This window comes from Miniopterus schreibersii (genome assembly GCF_964146895.1).
Source record: "Miniopterus schreibersii genome assembly, chromosome: 16".
Taxonomy (NCBI): domain Eukaryota; kingdom Metazoa; phylum Chordata; class Mammalia; order Chiroptera; family Miniopteridae; genus Miniopterus; species Miniopterus schreibersii.
The window spans coordinates 29,465,658-29,479,049 of NC_138116.1; the positions used below are offsets into that span (position 1 = coordinate 29,465,658).

Genomic DNA, 13,392 nt, shown 5'->3' on the forward strand with positions numbered 1-13,392 from the left:
AGACTTGTCTTTTGAGGAATAGCTGTTGTAGAGAAGTGGTGATCGAAGCCATAGAACGTGTGGCACAGCTGGATCTAGAGACTGGATTTCTTCTTTTTCTTCATGATATTCCTCAGAGATGTTTGAATCAACAAACTGCTCCACACTAGATTCTAAGCTCCAAGAGGCAGGGAACATATCTGCCTTGACAACTGCTCATGGCAAGTGAGTTAGACCAAGATCCAGGCACAAAGGAGGGTCAAGTGGTACTTGAATAAATGAATTGCTCCATACCCAGCTAAGGTGACAGGGAAAGGACAAAATGAGGTGATATGATCTCCCAGATCAGATTCATAAAATATAGCAAATAATTGGAACCAAAGGCAGCCCCCAACCCCTTAGGTTAAAGCTTCTAGTCCAGAATGCAGAGGTCTCATGCTAGCTCATTGTATTGTCTTGGTTTTGGAGCTAATAGGAGCAAGGGCCTACATACTCTTGGAATCTTATCATGTCAAGTGGTCAAGCCCTCTAAACTCCAAGTCACCAATGAAGGAAGTCATACAACAGCTCCCCTTAGGGGACACATAGGGTACCCTTCCATTTCCACTGCCCCATGCACCTTAGGCTCACTTTCCTCCAACACCTCCCCTCTCCTGATTTCCCTTGGGGAATGCGACTTGTTCAATGAGACTGTGGGACCAAGATCTCAGGGAAGGTTACTTCCAAGGGTGATGACAGGTAGGACAGACAGGCAGAAAACATAATTTGAAGTATTTTTGTTTTTTTATATACAGAATACAGGAAAGTTTCTGTAAAGTCTAAAACATTACAATTACTATGTACATTGGTACTAGTTGTGGGGTGGGAGAAGAGGAGGGAGCCAGGGGTGGGAGGACGGGAGAGGAGTGGCAAGAGAACAAAAAAAGGAGACAAAACAGGTTTACGACAAAAACATTTTTGCTACAATAGACAATTTGAAGAAAACGCTCTACCACATGTAGTACTGTACACAGTTTTTAAAAACATTGAAAAAATGTCATCACTAGATGTATTTACACAAAATCCAAATACACTTTTCCTTATTTGAAATAAAATAGATGGACAACAGAAAAAGGATTCATTTCTTATTTGTCCATAATACACAGTAGCTACCTGTAGTGCAACCGCTGCAGAAAGGGAAAATAACTTGGAGGGTGGGAACCATGGAAGGAGGGTGGGTAGCGATCTTTATATTAAATAAAACAATGATATTGTATAGATTTTGCTGTATGAAAACTGTATTTTTTCTTTTTAATATAAAACTATTGTCACTGCCACAAAATAGAACAAGTTTCTGATTATTTTACAACGGCGGGCGAGGGGGAGGGAGCAGGTGGGTGGGGAACGGTTTTGTGTTGGAGGAAGTGTCCATTGGCCTTCCCCTCCCTGCCCACGCTGTTCCTCAGCTCGGGTCTGCCGCTTTCCCATGAAATGTTGAGTACAAATATATGTGCAAATGCCCCCTAGAACTTGAGAAAAGAAAAAGGATTTTTAAAAAACAGTCAAAAGGTTTTCTTCATGTCATGCAAAGATTGTAGTTGAAGGGTTTCTGGTAGAGTATAGAAAAAACCCGGGCTTGGTTTGTGTACATTTTTGCATTGCAGGAGTCTTGGGTTGGGTGGACAGGCGGGTGATGGGGCAGCCACCAGTCCTAGGGAACGGAGTTGGAGCGCAGCACAGGGCCCTGGTGGGACTTGAGAGAGAGCTTCTCGGCCAAGACCCCATCTTGCAGCAGGCTGGCATCGCCTTTGGGCTGTTTGGTCGCAAACTCAGTGATGCTGAAGACAAACTGCAGACACCCCAGCTTGATGTAGCTGCCATGGTGCAGTAAGGCCGTGCCTTCCCAGCCGGCCCCGCTGCCCCCAATCAAGCTCGAGCTGCTGGCTTTGCAGTTGCAGGGTCTCCGCTGTGGCCCCTGGGCCTGGGAACTCATCATGGCTGCCTCCTCACTTGGCTCTTCATCCTGTTTCTGGTGCCGGCGGCGCCCTGGGGAAAAAGGGAATGGTCACTGGAGAAGAACAGTGAGCAGTCCAACCACCTGGGCTGTTTGCCAGATGGGCCCCTGCACTTCCCCATGTTAAGTGCTGCATGACTGGGGTGAGATATGCTCAGAAAGGACTGGTAAAGTTTGAAGTTCCCAAATAGGTATGTACTCATAAGTGGGTGCACAAGCACTTGGTTCTCCGTGGCCCTCCCTGGGTCTAGGAGTAAGAATCTGGCCAACAGGACCAGGAAGGCAAGAGACAGCAGCACATCACTGGCAGGAAGCCAGAGACACCCTGACTAGGGCCTTAGGAAATGTGTCCAAAAATGGCAGGCTTTGTGGCCACAGGCCTCTGTTCCAACTTACTGATGACACTCTGCACTTTGGCAACAATACTGCTTGGGGGGGTTGGCGGGGTCTTCTCAGAGAAGTCACATGAATACAGCACATTGTCCACCGTTGTCCCGTGCTCACTGTAGTTTAACAGCTCATAATGTTTGGTATTCTGAGGAGGAGGAGGGAAGATAAGATGTGTGGTCTGCTGCGTGGGGCCTGGGGCTAAGGGGAGAGAGGACATATGGAGAAGGCTGTGCTGCTCTACCTGGGGAGCTCTCTTCTTCCCCAATCATGCCCCTCTTCCCTGTACCTTTTGATTGGGGCTCAAAACTCACCTCCTGCGTGCTCTTCCTCCCAGAAGCATGCTCACACCTTTCCCTTCCCCTACAGGTGTGCATCTCCTGAGCTCTAAGGGACCCCACATGACTTGCAACCAGGGGAGCAATGGGCAGCAGCAGCTTGTCCTGGGCTAACCTCTTGAACCTGTCTCCAAGGCTCCCCTTTCTCAGACTTTGCAGAGCGCTGAAGCAGCCCTGTTGCTCAGCACTCCTGTTGCTTCTTCTATCCTAAGCCCTTCCTTGTTTCACTGTCCCCAGCTTTAATAAATGTACTCTCAAAATAAAAATAAAAAAAAGACAAAAAGAATCACCCCCCCTCAAGGAAGCCTTCCTTCTTAGACTATAGCCCCCCCCCCCCCAACTGCTTTATTCTGCCTCCTCAGCACTGGATCTTGTTGAAATTACTGGCACATGAGATGATGAAACTCACAGGTTGCACTAAGAGGGCTTGGCTTCCTTTTATGCTGTTCCCTTTCCATGCTTAGCTTCCCCTGCCCCACCCCGCTCCAACTGAGCCTGTGATCAATCTCAGGAGATATGGTAGCCAGCTCCTGGGGAGCAGGTGGCCATGGTAGAATGCCCTTTTCACACCAAGACTCTTCTCCTCCCTGGATGACAAGGAGGGAAGAAAAGGAGAGGACACCCAACTCCCTTCCTCTCTCCCAGGGTACTGAACAAAAACCCAGTGCTTGGGAGAGGCCCCAGGTTATGAGAGCTCCCTCCGAGTCCATCAACACCCCTCACCTCATCATAGAATATGCAGGCGTGTTTCCCAGACACATAGTTACAGTGACCATAGTTTGTAAGGCACACGTCCATGTCAGCTCCTGCAAGGTGGCAGGAATAGAGAAAAGGGTGGGAGTGAGTTAGCTTTTGGGCAGGCACTAGGAGACCCAGGCCCCCTCTTTGTATTTTTAAACTAAAGCTGATATCTTTTCCAACCTCCTGCTAAAGAACAGTTGCATCTGCCAGCTACTCTGCTTTAGAACATGTGCCTGCTGCCCAGATGGGCAGTGAGTTACTAAAGAGGATGGGCTATTTCCATGAGAGCACAGCATGAGGCGCAGGACCTATAAATCATAGCACATGTAAGAAAGGGAAATGTCTAGGCTGAGGACTAATCTGTCTGTTCCTCTGTACAAGATAGAGAGCTAACTAAAGCTCGGGTATATGTGAGCTCCATAACTTCTTCAAAGACCTCCAGGGACAAAGCATTTGCTCTTTCCTTAGTATTTCCTTGCAGTATTTTATATGCTTCACTGAGCAGCAGTCAGAGCTTTCACCTCTCCTGATGCCACACTGGGCACAAAGCAAAAGGGCCTGAAACAGGGCCCTGGCCTGTTTTGCTCAGTGGTTAGATTGTCGCCCTGTGGACTGAAGGATCCTGGGTTTGATTCTGGCCATGGGCGCGTACCTTGGTTGCAGGCTCTACCCCAAGCCCCTCAGGCTGTGTGGGAGGCAGCCAATCGATGTGTCTCTCTCACATCTCCCCCCCAAACCCCTCCCTCCCTTACACTCTCTCTGAAGAGCAATGGAAAAAATATCCTCAGGTGAGGATTAAAAAAAAAAAAGGGGGGCGCCTGAGACATGGAAGACAGGCAGCTGATAGTCTCCTTTCTTAGTACCTTTGGTCAGGACATCCACTCAGTTAAACCAGTCAGCCCTGGAGAGGGCTTCCCTTGCCCCTTTCTATCCACTGAGGGTAAGAGTGTTAGTGTTTAGGGCTGAACAAACTCAGTGCCTCCCAGTTGGCTCACCTGTCCCGATGTAGAGGGTTCGATAGCACATGTTCACAGCTCCTCCCAACCCTAAGAGAGGATAGAACACAGCTCGGGCCTGTACCTCCTTTCTTTGCACTACAAGACAAACACAGGAATAGGGTCATTCAGAAACAGAACCTGGCACTCAAACCCAAACCAACAGAACCTATGGCTCAAACATTAACAGAACCTGGACCTTTTGGCTCATGGCTGAAAGAATATAATCCCACTGGATGAGTAATCTTTCCAAACTTACATCTGACACTGTGCTGCTTCAGTGTGAGGCTCTCTCTCCCACCCACAGCATTTCCCACATGGGGTAAGAAGGTCCAGAGCTTTGATGATGGTGACAGAATTTAAGGATGATAGTATTTTAAGCTCTTGTCAGGGAAATACTAGCTGGTACTATAGGGGGGCATAGACCAGTGTTTCCCAAACTTTAAGGTGCATATGAATTGTCTACAGCTCTTGTTAAAATGCAGATTATGATTCTGTAGGTCTAAGGTGGGGCCCCAAGCTCTGCATTTCTAACAAGTTCTCAGGTGATGCTGCTGCTGGTCTGGGGACCACACCCTTAACAGCTAATGCGCAAAAGGATATCCTAAGCAGAGTTAACCTCTTGGGAAGAACTTTCAGGAGGCTAACCCAACTGTTATCCTGTTTCTTGTCTTTTGGGAAACCCTTCTAACTTGAATATTTGAAAGCAATTGAGCAAAAAACCCTACATATACCCAAAGGCACTCAAAGCTGCTGTGTCTCAAAGTGGACATATATGAAAGAAAGTTACAGAGGACTTCCTGGCATCTGAGTGGAAAGCTGTGGGTGCCATGTTGTTTGTTTTCTGAGAAAAGAAATCATGGTGCTTTATTAGGCCCATTAAAGGCACACAATGAAAGCTGAGATCTCCATGGAGGGGAGACGGCCATTCATACAGAGAGATCTGATGGCATGGTGTGGTGGCAGGTGTGCATGCGCACCTTCTGCGTGGTGCCCTCCAGAAGCCAGTGGATGTGCCCCGACACTGCCCGGTGAAGTTTGGACCCGGGAGGGGAAAAGCTGATGTATTCTCTGCAAGGCCAGAAACTTGATCAGCTTCTCGTCCAGCATATTTATCTCGATTTCTATTAACAAAAGAGAAAGATTAAAAAAGCAGCTGAGGAGGAAATGGAATGAGAAATAGGCTAGGGTCACAGAGCACATAGTTCAGCATGTCTAAAATCCAGCCAAGAGCTTTTTTTCAAATAGTACAAAGTGGTACAAGAATCTGGGGCTGGGCATCTCACTAGCCATTTGCAGTGAGAGATAGCCCCAGTGCAGCCTATGCAGATGCCTCCTGCAATTGGGTAGCTGGATTTTAGGTAAAGTGGTCCTAGAAAGGTAGAGCAAGATAAATCACTTGCCTGTGTATGGGGAAGGGCCTGGATGTCTTATATTGGGTCTTGGATTTCTACCCACCCTCTATTTACAGAGATCGAGATCTGCCCTGGTTCTCCTTGATTTTTGGGAGCGAGATTCCTCCTGATTTTATTCTGCAAGTCCAGGTGATCTGCCTATGGTGATTCTCTTCTCACTGGTCAACTTGGCTTTGTTCTCTCTGCTTCTTTGATTATGTGTATATGCATAAGGCAGAGATAGGAGAAGGGGCTTGCTTTCTTCTACCACTCCCCTCCCCAGCCCTCTGAGATCAGGCATCCCTTCTGTCCCTTTTTGAAATGAACTGAATGTTGTGTAGGGACAGCACCTTCACCACAGCAGCTGGTGGCAGAGCAGCAGCTCACTCACTCACCTCCATTGACATCCATAAATGCTCGAAGTGAGTTGGTGAGGTCCACCATGGCAGTAGAGTTGGCTGGGAAAGAGGGTACGGTTAAAGCGCTTCCTATGGATAACGTGCCGGGGCTGACCTTGCCATCTGGGGACGGAGCAGGAAGACTGTTACTTACGTTGCCTGAGGGAAACCCACCGGTCCAATCCCCCACTGCCGAGACAGGTCTGGATTTCGGACCCAAGGTGATGTTCCCTTCTTGATTCTCACCCCATAGGCTCTGGAACTCCTAGAGCTAAAAACGTGTGGTGAGGAAGGGCAGATGGAACGACAATGCACCCGGGCATGCAGAAGACTCCAGAGAACTGAGAACCAGTGAAATCTACTGGTCTGGGGAATGTGGTAGGGTAGCTTCATTCTCTGGGCCATGACTACCTCCCTGTTGCCTCTACTCATTCAAGTAAGTGGTGCCTGCCCCTAAAACTCCTGCCTACTGAAGTTTGACTCAGGGTGCAAAGCCTATCCAGGCTGGTGTTGAGATAAAGAGCCAGGGAAAAAGCCTGAGAAGAGGGGCCATCGTGGGATTAGGGGGCCCCATGCAGAGAAGTCACAGTCACCTTGTTACCAAGACTCCCAGCTGACTAGAGAGGCCAGCTTCAGTTTAGACAGGCGAGACCACAGAGGGTTTCAGTAGCATCTGAAACCTGGTTTAGATGCTGGGGTCAGCAACCTCAAGGTCCTGAGTGCTGACCGGAGATAGCTGAGAAAGCAGGTCCACACTAGGCCAAGTATGGACGTTAGGGACTGCCTTTTGGCATGTGGCCTGAGGGCAAGCTCTTGGGCCAGAACTACCTCTGTGGGCATGCCCCTTTGCAGCTCTTCTGAAGGCAATGTTGCTTTCTAGCCCTGTTTTCCCTGACATGGAAGTTCCTTCAAATGACCTGGCTCTGAGAATCTGGATCAGGTGTGGACCATGAAACACTAAGGCCATCACCTAGAGTCTTAGGCTGACCACAGTGATTCCAGAGCACATGCTGCCTTCCTCTAGGGCAGGGGTGGGGAAACTTTTTCTGCCAAGGACCATTCGGATATTTATAATATCACTCATAGGGTCATACAAAATTATCAACTTAAAAAAAGCTATGAAAAAAGCTCCTACATTTATTGAATGTCAAGTCCCATCTGCGGTTGCCTTGGTAGGGCTAGCCCAAATGATTTCAAGGGCTGTATACAGCCCGTGGGCCAAGCATTCCCCACCCCTGCTCTAGGGTAATGGAACAAAAACAGGCAGAAGACTAGGCCTGGAAGGTGTGGGAAGGTGAAATCAGGAGACCCAGGCTATAGTTCCAATCCTGTCACTGACTTGTTAGATTACCTTAAAGAAATCACTTAAGCTTTCAGAGCCTAAGCAGTCCCACTGAATAGATGAAGACAAGTTAAGATGTGCTTTATCTTCTATCACAGAAATGGGGAGAGCACAAATAATACGGAGATCAAAGCCCTCTGAAATATTCAAAGATACAAGTGTTTGTTTTTTGAAGCTTAAGTCTTGTCAGGAAGAACAAAAAAGTATTCCAAATTACCTGAAGGCTGAACAGCACTCACCTGAAGATGGCGCTGGTGAGCAGAATCGTTGGTTGGCTCCTGTGGCCAAGATACTGTCTCCTGCTGCTTGGGGGGGAGTGAGCACCCGGGTGGCATTTGGGGGTGAGCCCAGTGGCCTTGAATCTGTCAACGGAGGTCCTATCTGTGATTGGACAGTCTTTCTTTGCAAAGTGCTGGTGTTCTCGATGCTGGCACAAGAGCTGGGAATGGAAGGGGGCAGGCTTGGGACAGGAACCAAACTCCTCTGGGGGCAAGAGCTGGGGCCAGTGGCATTCTCTGTCTTCACAATGATGCCGACGGTGTGGTTCTGAAGCCCCCCTGCCGCTGGTGGCGTGAGGGGCCGGGGCCAGCCTTGCCGGTGTGAGAGGCCTGGTAGGGGGGTGTTGGCGCCTGGAAGTCGCCGGGAGTCCGTGGAATCAGTGGGGCTGCTGTAGAGGTGTGGGCCATTGGCTTTCACCTCTGTGTTCACTGGCCCGTTGGCAGTCCCACAGGGGGTTTTCTTGGATTTTTCCGCACAAGAACTGCAGCTGATGTCCTCTAGGGCTGGGGGTTGGTGGGTTGGAGAGCTGCTCAGGGAATTCTGGGTGCTAATCCCTGAGGGGCAGGACAAGGGATAGTGGGAAGGTGTAGTAGGTGCCTTGTCAGCTGTTTGCAGGGAGGTGGTGATTGAGCTGTCAGTCACAATAACAGGCTTAATATCAGCCTTCTCTGTCTGTTCAGAGTCCCAATGCGAAGGCATCTGCTTAGCAGATAAATGTTTCAATATGCTGCACTGGAGCGCAACAACACTACAGAGCCACTGTAATGGAAGGAGAGGAGAGGAGAGGAGGGTAAGAGGCCTGGGAGGCGCTGGTCCTTCCTGCCACAGCGGCCAGGGCTACAGCAGAGCTGATAAACACTGTTTCCGAGGTCCCATTGCGAATGCCCAGAAAGGGTGTGCTTGACTCCTGATAGGATTCCACTTCCATTCCCAAGCAAGACTTGTTGGTACACTCAGCAGACAACACCCTGGTCAGCAGAGCTTGGGATTCCTGTTCTGGTTCTGCCCCTAAGGCTCACCTTGTGACCAATATTCAGCAAGTACCCTAAGCATTGGCTGTGTGTCCAGCACTATCACCTAGCCTCTCTATGGGTCTACTGAGCTCTTTCTACAAGACAGTTTTGCCCATCTCACAGTGCACTGGGAGACCGATGGAGAGAAGCAGACCAGTTGACTCTGTAGTTCTCTTACTTGCCTCAAGATCTGAGCCAGAGGTTCTCCCTGAAATATTCAACTTGTGGGGGGTGAGGGTGGGGGTGGGTGGGGTTGTAGAAGATGGGGATGGGAATGATACTGAGGCTACTTCCAATAACAGCTGCAGCGAGATGGAGGATTAGATCTGGAATCCCAGCCCTGCCTTCACTCACCTCTTGCTGCTCTGCCTGGGTGGCTAAGTGCTCAGAGTTCAAAAGGTGCATCTGTGATTCCTCAGGGATCCCATTGCAGATCAGCTCCCCATCCCGAATGGCCGCGGGTGCAATGAGTGGGGGTGGAAACTGGTACTGAGATTTTATAGCATCGGGAACCTGTTTAGGACAGATAGGAGGAAGAAGGAGAGGGAGATAGAGCCAACATGGCCAGTTGATCCTGCTCTGACCATGATCTTCTGTCCTTGGTGCTGATGTCCAAGAGACCATCATCCATCCACTCTGAGGTTCACTGAGGACAAGGTGGCTTGACGGGCTGCAACTGCTCTGTGCTACCATCTCTTTGCTTGACACATATGGACACTAGCTTGAAAAGGCACAATATGGAAAAAGCATGCATGCCCCCCACTTTTCCTCATTAAGGTCTAAGGCCTGATGAAGACAGAAACCATTGCATGCTGCCTTCTGCTTTGGTCTAAAAAATGGAAGACTGACATCAAACAGGGCTCCAGAGTGTACCCTAGGCTCTTGTTGCTTAGGATCAAGTTTGGGAGGTTAGTAAACTGTATCTGAGAGATAAAAAGTTAAACAAGGTCACAGTCACAGTAGAAATGCTCAGCATGAGGCCTGGATCCAGATAAGCAAGCGCTCAATCAATGTCAGTTTTCTTCCATCATTCATTCATGACTCAAAACAACTGAAGACCTCTTTGTTGCACAGAACGAAGACACACTCTGAATCACACTATGTAAGAATCAAAGAGCCACACAAGCAAAGAATCATTCATACATTCAACCAACATTTATTGAACATCTCCTGAGTCGGGGCACTGTGCCAAGTCCTAGAGATCCAGAGATGAACAAAACTTAAGCCTTGCCCTCAAGGAGCTCACAGTCTAGTAGGGAAGATAACCACAGAAACATTATAATGCAATGTAATGGTTCCTAGAATAAAAGCATGTCTAAGTAGCTATAAAAAAAACTACGGAGAAGAGTGCTTATTTCTACCTGGGGGACAGGAGCTTGGGATTAGAGGAGATTTTAAAGGAAGGTAGTATTTGAGCTAAAACTTTGAAATTAAGAAGGAACTTCCAGACAGACCAAGGGGAAATAGGGTAGGGGAGCAGCACATAAGGCAGAGATGTAAAAGCACCTGGTAGATTTGGAAAATATTTGGAGAACCGAGAGATTTGGTGACCAGGCCCTTAGGGAGGATAAGAGAAGAAGAGCTGAAAATAGTTCCCTGTCCTTATTTTATTATTATTATATTTTAAAATCCTCACTTGAGGATATGTTTTTACTGATTTAGAGAGAGGAAGGGGGGGGGAAGGAGGGAGAGAGGGACAGGGGGAGAGAGAGAAACACTGATATGAGAGAGAAACATCAGTCAGCTGCCTCCGGTACATGCCCCAACCGGGGATAGAACCCACAACCTAGGTATGTGGCCTGCCTGGAATCAAACCTGAAACCTTTTGGTGCACTGGACAACCCTCCAACCAACTGAGCCAACCAGTCAGGGTGGGAGCGGTGTGATTTTAAAGTATGGCTGCCACCAAGTGGCCATATTTGAGAACTGCTGGTTTCTATTGGCACACAGGACAGTCTGTGGGATTATTTCAAATGAGAAAAATCAGTTTATATATAGGTATATAGTGTTGAGCTCTCTAGGTTAAATGAATGAGGGAATTGAATGGTTTATGAGAAATAGCCTCAACACTACCAAATGCTCTTTAAGGAAGAAAATTTCTCTGTCAATCTCTGTGGATACCTTTTAGCAATTGTTAAGTACATAAAATGTATTGGTAATATATTAACAGCAGCCTGGAAAAAGAGGTTTAACTTTTCTTTAGACATTTTCCTCTTAAGTTTCCCAGTTGGGATAGCTCCTCACTTTACACATGGCCCTCTGTTTAGTCACCCCCATCTTCATCTCACGACAGCTCTAGGAAAGGGGTCATCTAAAAGGAACAGATGGCATGAGTGCCAGGCAAGGGGCAGTAACAGCAGAGCACATCTAAATTTGGTGGGAGGGGCTAAAGAGTGTTTATTCTCAGGAGAACTAGAGACTTGTAGTTTGAAGGCCTACTATGGGGTTGGGGATTCATAATCCTGACCACCCTCCTCAAGTATTAAAATGTAGAGCCAGCCCGGCCGGGCGTGGCTCAGTGGTTAAGCGTCGACGTAGGATCCAGGCGATCAGGGTTCGATTTTTGGACAGGGCACATGCCCGGGTTGCGGGCTGCAGCCGATCAATGACTCTCTCATCATTGACGTTTCTATCTCTCTCTCTCCCTCTCCCTTCCTCTCTCTGAAATCAATAAAGATATATTTAAAAAAAAAAAAAAATATGTAGAGCCACACTCATTACTTGCTGAGACACCACAGACAAGTCTCAGGGGCTTCAGTCTCCCCATCAGTAAAAGTAGGACCATGATGCTCTGTCTATCCCATAAAGGCAATCAGAAACCACCATCCTGCCTGAACCAGCTTGTGACTCACCTTCAAGCTTCTTCTTTTGACTGACTGGAGCACACGGCGGTTAGGAGGGTGCTTCTTGTGAATTCGGTTCAGGAAGTCCACTTTGACGACATGCTGCGAAATGGTGTCCTGGAAACGGTCAAACACCTGGCACCGATTACTCAGTGTCATATTCTTTTGGTTCAGCTAGGATCAAAGCAGAAACACTCCTTTGGTGAACCTCAAAAGACATCCCTTTCTCAAATAACTATTCTCTAGGTTAAATGGGCCAAATAGGATTGTCTGTCAAGGGTTGGCATTGTTAACACTCCTGTCAGAGGGCTGGGAACATGCCTGAGACTTTCTCCCTGAGCTCTGCCTAGTCCAACAAGGGAAAACTGGTATGTTCCTATTCCTTAGAGCAGCTCAAGGGGGGCAGGAAACAGGGAATTAACTAAGAAGTGACCTTCCAAATTCAGCTTCTGACAGTCTTCTGTCTAGCTCAGACCACCCTTTGTCAGTGTACTGTAAGAGTACAGGTTTCTGAGGAAATGCACGCCTTGGTTCTTGAGAGACCCAGATTCCATTCCTAGCAAGACTCCTACAGGAAGCAGGACTGTTTCCTATACAGGAGTTTGGCTCACAGCTGGGATCAGCACCAGAATACTGTATACCCTAACTGATTCCTCCTCCATGGTACCAGGGAGCACTAGCAAACCCGTCTGGATATTACAGTCTTGTTCTATAGGAGGCAGAAATCCTTGGACTGCTCTAAGAGGCCAAAGGGAGGAAAGAAAGAAGTTTGTGCAGCAGCATATAGAAACTATGCCACATTTCCTCCACTACAACTGGTCCCCTACACTTTAATTCAAAAGAAAAAATGTGTGGCAGTTTCCTAATTAGTAAAAGAGGAAAAACCCTTAAGTGGCTAATAAAAAACTACCCAGTTAATAATTTCTCATCTGCTGGAAAGCTGCTCTTCAATATTCACATTTGGGTAAAGTTCTCATGGTTGCCCTGTCTCTGGTTCAGCAGGAGGAAAATGAGTACTCGCACAAGCCTGAGAGAGAGGCTTCCTCCCAGGTGAACCTTTCTGAGCAGCGATAGTGCAATGAAGAGGACAAAGCAACTATTTTCTTCCATGTGCACAAGTCTGTAACTGAGGATCCTCAGTGGAAAGTGGGGAGCACACTGCCATGCTGAGGGCCAACAGTCATTCCATGGTCATCGCCATCTGATAGGTGATGTCTTATACAATAACACTTTTTAATTTGGAAAGGCTGTTTTTATGAGGGAGCTGCTCCTCCTGAAGCCCTCTCCTATTCAATCTTGTGACTATTCCAAGTGCCTATAAGGAAATGTCTTAAACCTCCTTTGGAGAAAGCAAACTATGGTTCTGTTCAAGCCCCAGAAGAAGTCTGGAAAATGTACCCAAGACTCCTGAGAAATAATACCTTTACACCAGTCATTCAACAACTTACTCAACACCTATAAGTGTTATGACAAAGTGATTGTAAAGGATAAAAGAGAAGGGAAAGAGCCTCATTTGGTGTGCAGGACAGATCAGGTGTTCAATAAATGGTTGGCTGTCTGGAATACCATTATATCATGCCAGTTCTCTGAAGTTACTGGGCAGTTAGCTAATTTTAGGATATTCTTGGTTCCTTCTAAAAACAAGAGGCAGGAAAAGATGGAAGCAACTACTGTGACAGCACTTATTTCC

General features: G+C 47.7%; 1 protein-coding gene across 2 annotated transcripts in view; it reads right to left on the reverse strand.

The window, feature by feature from the left end:
* Positions 1 to 741: 741 nt before the first annotated feature.
* Positions 742 to 13,392, reverse strand: part of PHF12 (PHD finger protein 12) — a 39,595-nt gene continuing 26,944 nt past the window's right edge. The window contains exons 6-14 of one of the 2 annotated variants that reach the window (XM_081162202.1): positions 11,712 to 11,876; positions 9,214 to 9,372; positions 7,807 to 8,605; positions 6,223 to 6,348; positions 5,414 to 5,557; positions 4,434 to 4,532; positions 3,421 to 3,503; positions 2,369 to 2,507; positions 742 to 2,004 (exon numbers count right to left, since the gene is read on the reverse strand). In XM_081162202.1, the coding sequence (XP_081018328.1) occupies positions 1,670 to 2,004; positions 2,369 to 2,507; positions 3,421 to 3,503; positions 4,434 to 4,532; positions 5,414 to 5,557; positions 6,223 to 6,348; positions 7,807 to 8,605; positions 9,214 to 9,372; positions 11,712 to 11,876 (2,049 nt within the window). In that variant the 3' untranslated portion in view covers positions 742 to 1,669. The remainder of the gene's footprint in view (positions 2,005 to 2,368; positions 2,508 to 3,420; positions 3,504 to 4,433; positions 4,533 to 5,413; positions 5,558 to 6,222; positions 6,349 to 7,806; positions 8,606 to 9,213; positions 9,373 to 11,711; positions 11,877 to 13,392) is intronic. The other variant, XM_081162203.1, reaches the window with a different exon arrangement.